The following is a 14,078-nucleotide window of genomic DNA, read 5'->3' on the forward strand; positions in this document are numbered from 1 at the left end:
GTTCGATGAGAAAGTAGCAGCTTGGGGAAACAGATCCTATCTGTGAGCGAATTTCCTCTTTGGCCTTGTATTAAAAGGTGCTGTGTTCTGGCTTCCTCAAGGCCTGTGTGTGTGTGTGTGTGTGTGTGTGTGTAAACAAGGTTAGATACCATAAAATTCACTAGTAACTTCACTAAGTTGTGTAACTAGAACCACAACCCAGTGTTAAACATTCCTCTCACCCACTAAAGTCTCTCATCCCCATTTACAGTTAATCCTCATTCCCTTTTTTAAAAAATGTTTATTTATTTATTTTGGGGGGGAGGCAGAGAGAGAGAGAGGGAGAAAGAGAATCCCAAGTAGGCTGCAAGCTAGCAGAGCCCAATGCAGGGCTCGATCTCATGAACCGCGAGATCGTGACCTGAGTCCAAATCAATAGTCGGATGCCCAACGGACTGAGGCACCCCCAGTTAATCCCCATTTCTACCCCCAACCCAAGGCAACCGCTAATCTACTTTCTGTCTCTCTGGATTGGCCCTTCTGGCCATTTTACATGGATGGAATCATTCCATATGTGACCTTTTGTGGCTGGCTTCTTTCAGTTAGCATAATTTTTTTGAGGTTCATCCATGTTGTAGCATGTATATATTTTGTTCCTTTTACTTACTGAATAGTATTCAAGACATGTGCTTTGAATGGGACTGAATGAGCAGCTCAGGCCAATGGCTCCTTCTTCTAGGCCTCTTTCCCGGAGAAGACGTCAACAGGCCTACCCACAGGGCCTCCCCGCCTCTGAGTAACGTTTGTCCAATTCTGTCTTCATGGGAGGGCAAACCTGACCACCTCACCTCGCATTTGGCAACAGTTTGCTTTTCGCATCTTCAACGCAATGTCCTCTGGTGGTCCTGGTTCTCCTTTATTAGAATGAAAGCTCTCTGCAGGGAGAAATCAGGTCCTCAGCTGCTTCTACATTGTCTCAGTCTTCCAAGAACAGTGCTGGGCAAAAAGCCAGTGCCTGATAGATACGTGTGAGGAATGCTTGTGTGCGGGGCAAGGTTTCAGCAGGGATTGTGGGTAATCCCCAGGTTCTTTCCATCCCTTCGGCCCTGGATGCTGTGCTCAGTGTGTGCTTTAGCACCTCAACACTGAGTGAGTCCCATGAGACACACAGCAATGGCTTGCCTGCGTTAGCTCTCCTGAGGCCATTGGCCCAAATGTCCCTCCAGTCAATTCTACAGAATATACTGGAAAGAGCAAAAGTTCTGGCTCAGAGTTTGACCTCAGGAAAGGTTTCTCCTCTGGAAAAGAGGAAAAGTATCTGCCCCACAGACTGGGAGGATTAAATGAGATAAGGTATCAATAATATAGTCAGGCTCAGAACACAGTGGTGGCCTTCCCCTTAATGCTATCATCTTCTCCCTCCCCACCACTCTGTGTCTTTTTTTTTAATGTTTATTTATTTTGAGACAGACAGAGAGAGAGAGAGAGAGAGAGAGAGAGCAGGGGAGGGACAGAGAGAGAATCCCAAGCAGACTCTGCACTGTCAGTGCAGAGCCCAGTGCGGGGCTCGATCCCACGAACTGTGAGATCATGACCCAAGCCAAAATCAAGAGTTGGACACCTAACCAACTGAGCCACCCAGGGGCCCCTCTGTGTCTTTTCTTACCCCTCCCCTCCCACCTCTCCCAAAGTCAGTAGTTCATGCAAATTCAAAGCCACTTTAGAGTTTGGTAAACACGGTATCCTAAAGGTATTACTATCTCTGTGGAAGGATGTAACATGGTTGGGGAAGGAGTTCCAAGGACTCTGATTCAGTTGTGATATTGCTGAGATGTTGCAAGGCAGAGTGGCAAAGGGACAGCTTTCAGATGTGTTTCATTTGATTTCTATAATAGAAGTTCCAGAGAGGTATTGTCAACATTGAACAATTCAGAGTTTTCATATTATAATCTGGATTTCTGTCTTCTATTAAAAACAAAAAACAAAAAACAAAAAAACACCCCAGAAGATCTGGCCATTGGGTTTCATGTTTTGGAGGGCAAGAACCTTCCAAATGGCCTCAGTCCCATGGGTTTTCTCTTGCTCTGAAGACTAGGGTCTTCTTCACCTATACTCATTACATTTCTTGCCTGGCCCCTGAGACTTGAATCCGTGCCCCTTTAAAAACTGATGCCCAGGGGCACCTGGGTGGCTCAGTTGGTTAAGCATCCAACTCTTGATTTCGGCTCAGGTCATGACCCCAGGGTCGTAGGATCAGGCCCCACGTAGGACTCTCTCTGAGTGCGAAGTCTGTTTGAGATTCTCTCTCCCTCTCCCTCTGCCCCTCTCCCCCGCTCATGCTCACTCTCTCTCTCCAGAAAAATAAAAGGGGATGCCCAAAGAGAATCATTCCTGGGACTTACAAAGGCTTCGTAATGCTAACTGTCCCCCTGGGGGTAAAGGGACTGTTATTCTGCCTTTAGTTTATGTTATTTTTTAATGTTTATTTATTTCTGAGAGAGAGAGAGAGAGAGAATGCAAGCGTGGGGGGGGGGGTGGGCAGAGAGAGAGGGAGACACAGGATCTGAGGCAGACTCCAGGCTCTAAGCTGTCAGCACAGAGCCCAACGCAGGTCTCGAACCCATGAACTGTAAGATCATGACCTGAGCCGAAGTCATACGCTTAACCAACTGAGCCACCCAGGCACCCCTGCCTTTATTTTATCTTAATATCCACTGCAAAATATAGATAGTAGTAAGAGCTTGAAGTGGGGAGTGCTGGGTGGTGGAGAGTTGGTGCTCAGCTTGGTCTTAATTTTTGGCTAGGGTCTAGGAAGGGAAGGTTTGGTGAATTCCTTTCTATGCTTGAGAGCAGATGTCCTGCCTAGTACCTTACCTCTTCACATGAGACTGTATATGTAAACTGCTTAGCCTGGTGGCTGGTGCAGACACAGTAAGCACTCCATACACACTTGATGGCAAGTATTACGATTGCTTTTGTTGTTACCATGATTAAACCCCTGCTTTCCTGCTGCTCAGCCAGCTCCCAGCACGATGGGCTCCTAATACCCTTGCCTTTTAACAGCCACCTCCACTGCTTTCTGTCTCCAGACCTCTTCCAAATGCCTGGACTCACTTTGCAGCCCCGCACCCACCCCTTAGACCTACCCATGGCACTACCCCTGACTTCTGGCTTTCCTCCACGAGGACTAGCAGATTCATCCCTGGTTGCCCTGCTTCTAGCTGCTCCGGGTCAACAGCTCAGGGTGTCTGGTCCTGCCTCTGGCCTAAAATGCAGGCTTTTTGAGGCAGTGCCTCCCGGTGAGCTCCTTAATGAAATCTAGATATCAGAGGACACAAACGCATAGGCTCCTGTGACTCTCAGGGGAACGAGGACCTCCAGGACAGCAGGGACATGTCTGTGCCTGACATGTCCACTACTGTATCCCCAATGCTAGACCAGTCCCTGGTGCATAGCAGGTACTCAGTCAATGCTTGCAGAATGGATAAATGAATTAATGGACAAATGAATGAAGGAGTGAATAGGGATGAGAGACCTGTGTGGTAAAAACAGTAAAAATTTGTAATTCTCCTAGATGTGCTGATTTCACGATGCCACTTATTTCTCTTCCATGAGTCAGGATAAAATCATTAAAGGGAAGATAGTCTATGTGAGGGCCTTCTAGGGGAAGAAGCAGGGAATGTTCCCTCTACATTGCAGTCAAGCCCTGAGCACGGCATGGGGTCAGTGGTGGTGACCTCTGAAGAAGCTGGGAGGGAAGGGGGAGAGAGAGAGGAGAGTGCCTGCAGCATAGGAAGGACCAGGGAGCTTGGGGAGCCAGCTGGGGATTGAGAAGCCCCCAAAGGCTGAGTAGGAGAGAGGCCTGCTTGGATTTTCCTCCTGTGGGCACCACTGGTAAAATTTCTGCTCTGCAAACCCTACCCCTGATTTGGTACTGACCTTAGAGGCAAGGCCCTCACCCAGTTATCAAAAGGCAGTCACCTCATAAATGCAGCTGCTTTTTAGTGTTGCTGATATAAAACCAACAGCACCACCACCCACCCCATTCTGCTTCTCTGTTCTGTTTCTTTTGCTGCCTGTTTCCTATGCTGGGCAGAGAGCCAAAGCAGCTCGGGGTTACCAAACCCCAAACCCATGAAACCACTTCCCTTCCCTCAGAACGGTCCCAGCATTGTAAGCCCAGATGTGGATCCTTCACTTTTTCCTCCCCCACCCCCACCTGTCCATTTGTCCCCAGAGATGAGTCATGAACCCCTTGGAGCAGTGGGAACCAAGAAGGACCAGGCCCCAAGCACTGGACAGCAGATTACTACTTCTCTTTCTTCTGGCCAAGTGTCTTTACTCTTTGGGCAAAAGTTAATTTTAGCCAGCCTCTATCAAACTCCCAGAGGCTGATTTTCTTTCACCACGATTTCTCTGGAAATTTGAGTTTTTCTATTTCTGGTGCACAGCAAACCTGGGGTGCCCAGAAGGCTGGGAGGGGGGCAGAGTCTAAACACTTTTAGGCCTCTGGGATCCTGCTCCTTCTGTATCCCTGCCTCATCCTGGGGCACCATTCCCTACCGCCATGATGAGGTTAGAATTGGGGGACCCCAGGGAAGGTCCTTTACCATCATATGCACCACTGCACTACCTTAGAACTCTTTCTTCATGGGGCACCTGGGTGGCTCAGTCAGTGGACCATGCAACTCTGGACCTCTGAGTCATGAGTTCAAGCCCCATGTTGGGCATGGACCCTACTTAAAATTAAAAAAAAAAAAAAAAAAAAAGAACTCTTCCCTCTCATTTGTTACTCAGGATCCAGAGCAACGCATGTTCTGCCATACCCACCTCTTTGTGGAGGTAATAATTATAGCTAAAATTTATTAAGCATTTATTTTGTTTGCCCAGGCACTATCCCACTCTAATTATCTCATTTGATGCTCATAACAACTCTATAAGGCATGTGATATTATTTCCTTCATTCTTCAAGTGAAAAAACAGGCTTAGAGAGATGAGATAATTTGCCCAAACTCACCACCTGGTGAGCTGTAGTGCTGGAAATCTGAACCCAGGAAGCGAGACTCCAAAGTCTTATGTCTTGCCACCATTTCCATATCCTCTGATAGGGCTGAGAAGTCAAGGGAGGAGGTTCGTACAAGGGTTTCCTTTGGGGGCTGTTAGTAAGCAACCTCTAGGGACGGAGAGAAACATCTGTGAGGAACTAAGGAACATTCCCCAGTTCCCAGATGGTGGGGAATATGTTTATGCCAGCTAAAATCTGACACCTCTTCATGCCCTCAGAATCACCCCAGCCTTCAAGTCAGAAAGAAAGCCCCTCTCACTGGATTCTCAACTGAGCCAGACCAGCTCCCAGGGGCTCAGGGTCTTGTGGAGCTAACAAACTCCTCCCCTTCACCTCTGTGTTCCCTGCCCACCCCTTCTTCCTCTGGAAAGGCCCCCTCCTGAGCCTTGTCCAAAAGAGTCCCTGTCGTGAAGGAGACCAACCCTTGAGCTGCAGGCCAAGGAACAAGTCCTCGCCATCCATCAGTCTCCTGCCCCTGGCCGGCCTGTGTTCATCACTACCTGAGCCACTCTGTCTCCAGGGAAACCACTACGTTACCTGAGATTAACACCACCTGGCCCAACTCCACCCTCCCACTTATGGGCCTGTAGGAAATCTGATTTAACTGTATCTAAAACCAGGAAGTATGTTCCCACTGGGACTACATGTGCTAATTCTCAGAAGCTTTCTTGTGACAGAGGAAGAGGGGGAAATATATTTTAAAACTTATCTTTTTTCATCCTTTGTTCAAACCCTGAGACCTAAACTCTTGTTCCCACCCCGTCTCACCCTTAACCTCCACTCCCTACCTTCTCTGGCCTTTTCAAATAGAAAAACTGCCAGCAAATCTCTCCCTGCGCACACGCACATGTTTATTTTTCCTCATTACAAAAGTGAAATATGTCCAGTGCAGCTGGAGATGCCTTAGGAAGACAGAACTCATGGGCCTTGCTGAGGGACTGGATGGGGAGGGTGAGAGAAAGAGAGGAATCTGTAATGACATTGAGATTTCTGGCCTGAGCATGTGGATACAGAAGGAAGCTTCCAGGAGTGGACTCACAATCCCACTTCCTGCAAAGGGGGTACTTCATCCAAGACAAAATGAAGAAGAAACTTGGGAAGTGTGCCCCACTTTCTGATGTGGAGGGGAGGCCCAGGAAGCAAGGATGGCCGTGGGACGCGGGACCCACGGTGCTTATGTCGTCTGTGCCGCTGTGGGCCAACCATGGTCAGAGTGGCTTCTGTGATTAACAGAAGACTCTGGGCCGGCAGAGGAGGCAGGGGCCCCAGGAAGGAGGCCACTCACCGCCATGCCATGTGCCTTGAGTGGCGGTTGAGCCAAGAAGAAAACACATGGGAAAACTGGCCCCTGAAGTGGCTGTTTCACCAGGAGAAACCACAAAGAGCCAAGCCCCCCCAGGTAGGGCTGCCCTTGGCCCAGCTCTCTGCAGGCTGCTGTGCCGGTTAAGCAACGGGTGGTAAAGTTTTCCTCTTCTTACAGAAATACCTCTAATACAGGAATAATGTTAATGACTAAAATGGCAGACATGAGGAGGTGGCTGGGGAGCTATTCTGGGGCAGCCGGAGTCCTCTAGCAGGGCCTTGCAAATTCGACCACAAAGAGCCCCCTTCTGAACACAGGCAGTTCTTGGAAGCTGGGGTAGCTGATGTGAGTTTTACTGCATGACACGCAGATGTGAGAAATGTCACATTTCTTTGTTTCTATAAATAAGATCAGTTTGCTCAGGGCCTTCACACACTTGGTGAGCCAAATACTTCATCTCGGTCACAATCCGAACGCTCTCTCTCATTTCAGCATCTCCCTACTGCACACCCACACGTATGCACAGAGGACGCTGCAAAAATGCTGAGGTTGTCGGTAAGAGGAAGCAGGGAGGGGGCAGGTTGGTCCAAAAGACACCCATCAAGGAAATCCACTGAGAGGGGAGCCATGGCTGTGGAAACAGGGAGATATCTTAAAGCCACCAGGTGTGAACCAGTTTGATTACTGCAAGGGGTAGAGCAAATGAAGTGGTAAGAAGAGAGCACTGGTCTAGACCCACTGGGCTGCAGAATGCTTTCCCCCAGAGAGAGAGAGAGACCATCAGTGTGGGCTCGAAAAGCTGCAGGCCTTCATCATGGGTTACACAGCAGGGGGAGGAGGCATGACCAGGACAGATTCCCAACAGGCTTGGTGGCCCTAAGAGCACTCCCCCTGTCCTGGGGCTCTGGAAGCAGGCCTCTGGCAAACTGTTCCTTTCTGCTGTGTACTTCCCAAATAATCCTCAATCCAATTGCTCCTGCGTTGCCTCTGATCTCCCCTTCAGACCTTGGCTTTGCATCTGGCTTCAGTTCTCCACTTTACCCCCCACCCCTACCCCCACCCCATGGACTCTTGGCTCTTCTTGGCTTTCCAAGCTTCCTCAGGAGGGACTCATTTGTGATTCTCTCTTTCCTCACACTGAAGCCACAGGTCCTTCCGACTGACTCCTTTTCTTTGGCTGCTTCAGGAAGCATAGGTGGGAATAAATGGGTGCTACTCCCTCAAAAGCCAAAGTTCAACAGTTACCCTTGTTGCCCCAGGGTGGTCCACGTTTATTCCAGGCCCCAGCTCAGGCTTGACATGATGATTCTGGCTTGCTTCGTCTTTCTGTAGCCTGGCCTCACCTTGCCCTTTTCCTGTGCATGGTCTGTTGATTCTTCAACAATTACAAATTCTTCTTACTCAAATGAGGGAGAGAACAGGGGCTATTTCATAGCTGAGTTCCTCAGTCCGGAAATCCTGTTCCCCTTAGGGGAACGATCTTGCCCCTAAGGCTAACAGCTCCCTCTAGTGGCTGTGATGCTACAGCTGAGGGCACTGAGCTACTGCAAACACTGTAGGCACTGTTCAGTGCATTCTACTTATATTAGTAATTTAATATTCACATCAATCCACTGAGAGAGGCATTATTATTGTTATCACCATTTTACAGATAAGGAGATGGGCACAGAGAGATTAAGTAACTCTAGCCCAAGATCACACAGCTAGTTTAAGGAACAAAACCAGCCCAGGAAGTCTGGTTCCAAAGTTGGTGATTTAAGCTTTGTACCACACCGACTCTCAAAATGAAATACAGTACCCACCCACTCCATTAAAACCCTCAGCACACCTCTGCCCCTCTCACAGAAATTCCTTTTCTAGCAGACATGCTACAGGTTTAAAGATGGATAGTGTGAGCCCCTCTTCATTTCACTCTTAGCAGGTAAGACAAGGATGGTATTTCTTTGACCAGGCAGTCCACTGCTCAAAGGTTCCTCTGGTTCTGGAGCAGCACGATGCATATTCAATGGCCTTATCCAGCATAAAGATAGTCCCCATGTTAAGCTGCAGTTTTAGGCTGGGGATAGACTGGCTCTCTACTTGCTGTGTGGTTATGGTTCTTCAGCCAGGCACAGGAAAGGAATGATTTTTGACCATGGACTCAGTTCTAGAAAGAACTCAGGGACATACTCTCCGAAGAACCTGTCTGCTCCATTTCTCCTGGCTGCTAAACCTCCCTGTGAAGAGAGAGGCGAGCCTACCGTCTCAGCCTGCCACCCCAGGCTAGAAGCCAGCTCCCAGACACACCAAGGGACCACCAGAGAGCTCAATAACCGGAAGAGATGTCCAACTGCCAGTCAGGGACCCCAGTCCTCACCTGAGGGGCAATCTTAGCCTCCGCACCTTACTCTACCAAGACTTGGTCCTACAGGCTCAGCTCCAATGTGACTCAGCAGTGGGAGGAATACGAAGGGTCTCATGAGATGTTTCCTACTGACCCTCATGTGGGAAACCATGTGGTCCCAGTCATTTGAGGATGGGCCCATGACAGTCTCGTGGGCATCATTCTCCCTTTAGTTTCCCTTTCACTTTTGCTGCCTACATTGCCCGGAACCATGCAAGACCTCTTTCAGCCTAATATTCCCATGGCAGGAGTTCTGGGAAAACACAGAAAACATTTATGAATACCAAAAACAAGCAGGCATGAAGTCAGAGTTCAAAAAGCACAGTCCACAAGCTAAAAGAATTTTTAAAAGGAAGCCAAATCTTTAAGTTGCATCTCTACTGTATTAGAAGGGACTTAATTTATAATTTCCAATGAGGTTATGTGGGATAAAGCCTTTAAAAGTTAAGACTGCCAAAAGGATGGGCTTTGAAGTTTATAAACAAACCTTCTTGAGAATCTTCTCTTCCTTTTTCTATTATGCCACCTATAAAGTTAACTGCCCAAACCTCCAAGAGCTGTTGATAGCAAATAGCCAAAGGAGGTTTGCCCCTCACTAAAGGAAAAGCCCAGTGTTCTTCATCAGAAGGACAAAGCAGGGACACAGTATTAGAGTAAATACTATTCCTGCTGAGGCCTTAAAATATACATGGGACATCAGACCTTTTCTAACATAGTGGTACCCAGACTGAAGTTCACAGGGTAGCACATTTTGAGCTTTTTGAATCAAATCTAAGACATCATTAAAGTAAATACAGCACTATTTTTAAAAAAATTTTTAATGTTTATTTATTTTTGAGAGACAGAGACAGAGACAGAGCCCGAGTGGGGGAGGGACAGAGAGAGAGGGAAACACAAGATCTGAAGCAGACTCCAGGCTCTGAGCTGTCAGCACAGAGCCCAACGTGGGGCTCAAACTCACAAACCATGAGATCATGACCTGAGCCAAAGTCGGAGGCTTAACCCACTGAGCCACGCAGATGCCCCAATACAGCCCTATTTTATGTACCACTGAGAAAGAAGAAAATGTTATTAAACCAAATGTTCTATTTGTTATAGGATGCAATTCATCTTTAGAGATGTTAAAATGTGAAAACAAATCCATAGAATCAGTGAAACATGATTGATTCAGTATTGTTAGGATGAAATGGGTCACTCCTCACAGAGTGCTTAGGGCAGTGTTTGACACACTGGAAGAGCTCAATAAATGTTTTGGGTTTTTTTTTTAATTTTTTAATGTTTATTTTTGAGAGAGAGAGAGAGACAGAGAGACAGAGCATGTGTGGGGGAGGGGTAGAGAGAGAGGGAAACACAGAATCTGAAGCAGGCTCCAGGCTCTGAGCTGTCAGAACAGAGCCCGATACGGGGCTCAAACCCATGAACCACAAGATAATGACCTGAGCCAAAGCTGGATGCTCAACTGACTGAGCCACCCAGGTGCCCCCTAATAGATGTTAATTGTTGAAATATCTTGACTGTCCATACATTTGGGATTTAATCCTAAGAAAGGTAAGAAGCTGTATTCAGGGAGAATAATTCACTTTCCATGGCAGAATGGAGAAGTATAGGTTGAATTGGTGAGGTGGACAGTCACGAGGAGGCTGCCAGAAGATACACCAGAAAGATGGGTTGCGTGGGGCTGAGGTGAGCACACTCTGTCCATGCCAGGGAGGAACTGTAAGTCTGGTCACTGTCTAGATCCACCCTAGAGAATGGGAGCCACTGCCTACTGGAACAAAAGTCACAGCAGGGAAATCCTGTGACAAGGTTTGAGAAACCTGTATTATTACTAAAAAAATGAGGGCACGAACTAACACCATGTCAGCTAGGCAAGGGTCCCTCACCATCCAAGAGCAATTGCATTCTTGAGATAACGCAGCATGATGAAATGGTTATACCACTAGAGAAGGGAAAGTAAGGCCACCTCATGACATCTTTCCACCCACCACAAAGTTCCGTGTAGTTCACAGAGGGGACCAATACATGACCATGAAGGAAGGGCCATCTGGCTCAGGCCTACTTCCTCATTGCCACCAGCTGTGCCCACATTTGACAGTTGCCATTTGACAGCTGCCGGTAACAAATGACTATGAGGAAAAGGAGCTCCTGGTTCACACAAAACTCACTGCACCTTGTTTCCGGGCCCCAGTTAAGTCCTGTCACCCCTATTTTTGCCTTTCCTTTTCCATTGCCATTAGACAATATGACCTAAAGATTTTTGCTTTGGAGAATATATGATTGTTGCCTATCTGGCCAAAAGCGTTGTTATTAGTGTTTCATGAGTAAGGGATTCCAATTAAACAAGGCAAATTGGACACACACTTACCTCTTTGCATTAAAAACCCACAAAAATGACAGTAAATGAAATGTTTTTTCAAAAGCCATAAACCAACAAAGAGAATTGTAAGGAAATAATAGTAGACTTAGATGTCAGAACTGTTTTTTTTTTAATGGAAAGCAGATAGAAGAGTTAGAAGATAGGAGAAAAGTGGGGAGCCTGTAAGGGAAGGCCAAGAAGGAGCAAGATGATTCCCACTCAGGAAAGGCTTAGGGCTTGGAGACACTATTATTTCTCACAGCAACATAGGCAGCCAGAAAACAATTGAACAATAGCAGCCAAAACTGCTACAAGTATCATTTTCTTAAAGAAAAAAAAGTTGTCTCCTATACACCAACAATGAAGCGACAGAAAGAGAAATCAAGGAATCAATCCCATTTACAGTTGCACACAAAAACATAAAATACCTAGGAATAAATCTAACCAAAGAGGTGAAAAATCTATACACTGGAGACCAGAGAAAGCTTATGAAAGAAATTGAAGAAGACACAAAAAAATGGAAAAACATTCCATGCTCCTGGATAGGAAGAACAAATATTGTTAAAATGTCGGTACTACCCAAAGCAGTCTACATATTCAATGCAATCCCTATCAAAGTAACACCAGCATTCTTCACAGAGCTAGAACAAATAATCCTAAAATCTGTATGGAACCAGAAAACACCCCGAATAGCCAAAGCGATCTTCAAAAAGAAAATCAAAGCAGGAGGCATCACAATCCCAGACTTAAAGCTAGACTACAAAGCTCTAATCACCAAGACAGTATGGTACTGGCACAAGAACAGACACTCAAATCAATGGAACAGAATAGAGAACCCAGAAACGGACCCACAAACGTATGGCCAACTAATCTTTCACAAAGCAGGAAAGAACATCCAATGGAATAAAAACAGTCTCTTCAGCAAATGGTGCTGGGAAAACTGGACAGTGACATGGAGAAGAATGAACCTGGACCACTTCTTACACCATACACAAAAAGAAACTCAAACTGGATGAAAGACCTCAATGTAAGACAGGAAGCCATCAAAATCCTTGAGGAGAAAGCAGGCAAAAACCTCTTTGATCTTGCCTGCAGGTCTCTGGAGGCAAGGGAAACAAAAGCAAAAATGAACTATTGGGACCTCATCAAAATAAAAAGCTTCTGTACAGCAAAGGAAACAATCAGCAAAACTAAAAGGCAACTGACATAATGGGAGAAGATATTTGCAAATGACATATCAGATAAAGGGTTAGTATTCAAAATCTACAAAGAACTTACCAATTCAACACCCCAAAAACAAATAATCCAGTGAAGAAATGGGCAAAAGACATGAATAGACACTTCTCCAAAGAAGACATCCAGATGGCCAACCAACACATGAAAAAATGCTCAACATCACTCATCATCAGGGAAATACAAATCAAAACCACAATGAGATACCACCTCACACCTGTCAGAATGGCTAATATCAACAACTCAGGGAACAACAGATGTTGGCAAGGATGTGGGAAGAGAGGATCTCTTTTACACTGCTGGTGGGAATGCAAGCTGGTGCAGCCTCTCTGGAAAACAGTATGGAGGTTCCTCAAAAAATTAAAAATAGAACTACCCTATGACCCAGCAATTGCACTACTAGCCAAAGTATGGAAAGAGCCCAAATGTCCCTCGATGAATGAATGGATAAAGAAGATGTGGTGTATGTATATATATATATACACATATATATATGTGTATATATATATATACACATATATATATGTGTATATATATACACATATATATGTATATATATGTGTATATATATATATATATACACACATATATATATATATATATATATATATATATATATACACACATACACACACACACACACACACATACACAATGGAGTATTACTCGGCAATCAAAAAGAATGAAATCTTGCCATTTGCAACTACGTGGATGGAACTGGAGGGTATTATGCAAAGTGAAATTAGTCAGAGAAAGACAAAAATCATATGACTTCACTCATATGAGGACTTTAAGAGAGAAAACAGATGAACATAAGGGAAGGGAAACAAAAATAACAAAAACAGGGAGGGGGACAAAGCATAAGAGACTCATAAATATAGGGAACAAACTGAGGGTTGCTGGAGGGGTTGTGGGAGGGGGGATGGCTAAATGGGTAAGGGGTATTAAGGAATCTACTCCTGAAATCATTGTTGCACTATATGCTAACTAATTTGCATGTAAATTTAAAAAATAAAAAATAAAAATAAAAAAATATATAGCACGGGTCTCCAAAATATAATATATTATGGTAAGTACAGAAAAAAAAGATTGTCTTCCTCATCTGAAGGGGGGGGGAGAGGCCATCATTCAATCAACCCGCCTTCCTCAAGATATATCTATCTTTTCCTTCTCTCTTTTAAAAAAATATTTATTTATTTTGAGAGAAAGAGAAAGAAAGAAAGAGAAAGCAAGCAAGCGAGCATTCCTGCACACGAGCAGGGCGATGGACAGAAAGAGAGGGAGAGAGAGATTCTTAAGCAGGCTCCACACTGCCAGCACAGAGCCAGATGCAAGGCTTGATCTCACCATGTGTGAGATCATGACCTGAGCTGAGACAGAGAGCTGAAACCAAGAGTCAGATGCTTAATGAACTGAGCCACCCAGGCACCCCATGCCTTCTCTTCTATAGTCAAACTGATGTTAAATATTGTCTGCATTCCCTGTCTTCATGTCCTCACCTCCCATCCATTCCTTAATGAACTTCACTCTGCTTTTCTCTCCCATCACTTTGCCTAAAACCCATCCTGCAGTCACTAGTCCAGTGGGCACTTTGGCATCCATATAAGATTTGAGTTCTCTTCAATCTTAAGGTGACATTATTCATCTTTCTTTCTTTAAAAAAATTTTTTTTAATGTTTACTTATTTTTGACAGAGAGAGAGAGAGAGCATGAGCAGGGGAGGGGCAGAGAGAGAGGGAGACACAGAATCCAAAACAGG

At 45.6% G+C, this 14,078-nt stretch overlaps 1 protein-coding gene across 7 annotated transcripts in view; it reads right to left on the reverse strand.

Moving 5' to 3' along the window:
- SUSD1 (sushi domain containing 1) overlaps window positions 1-14,078 on the reverse strand; it is a 258,157-nt gene that overhangs the window by 44,592 nt on the left and 199,487 nt on the right. Inside the window, exon 16 of one of the 7 annotated variants that reach the window (XM_045469268.1) lies at window positions 396-914. The exons of 5 other annotated variants lie outside the window; for them this stretch is intronic. In XM_045469268.1, coding sequence (XP_045325224.1) covers window positions 799-914 — 116 coding nt within the window. In that variant the 3' untranslated portion in view covers window positions 396-798. Of the gene's footprint in view, window positions 1-395; window positions 915-4,740; window positions 5,153-14,078 lie in introns of those variants that run through there. One more of the 7 variants, XM_045469274.1, reaches the window with a different exon arrangement.

The sequence above is a fragment of the Leopardus geoffroyi genome, chromosome D4 (assembly GCF_018350155.1).
Source record: "Leopardus geoffroyi isolate Oge1 chromosome D4, O.geoffroyi_Oge1_pat1.0, whole genome shotgun sequence".
NCBI lineage: Eukaryota > Metazoa > Chordata > Mammalia > Carnivora > Felidae > Leopardus > Leopardus geoffroyi.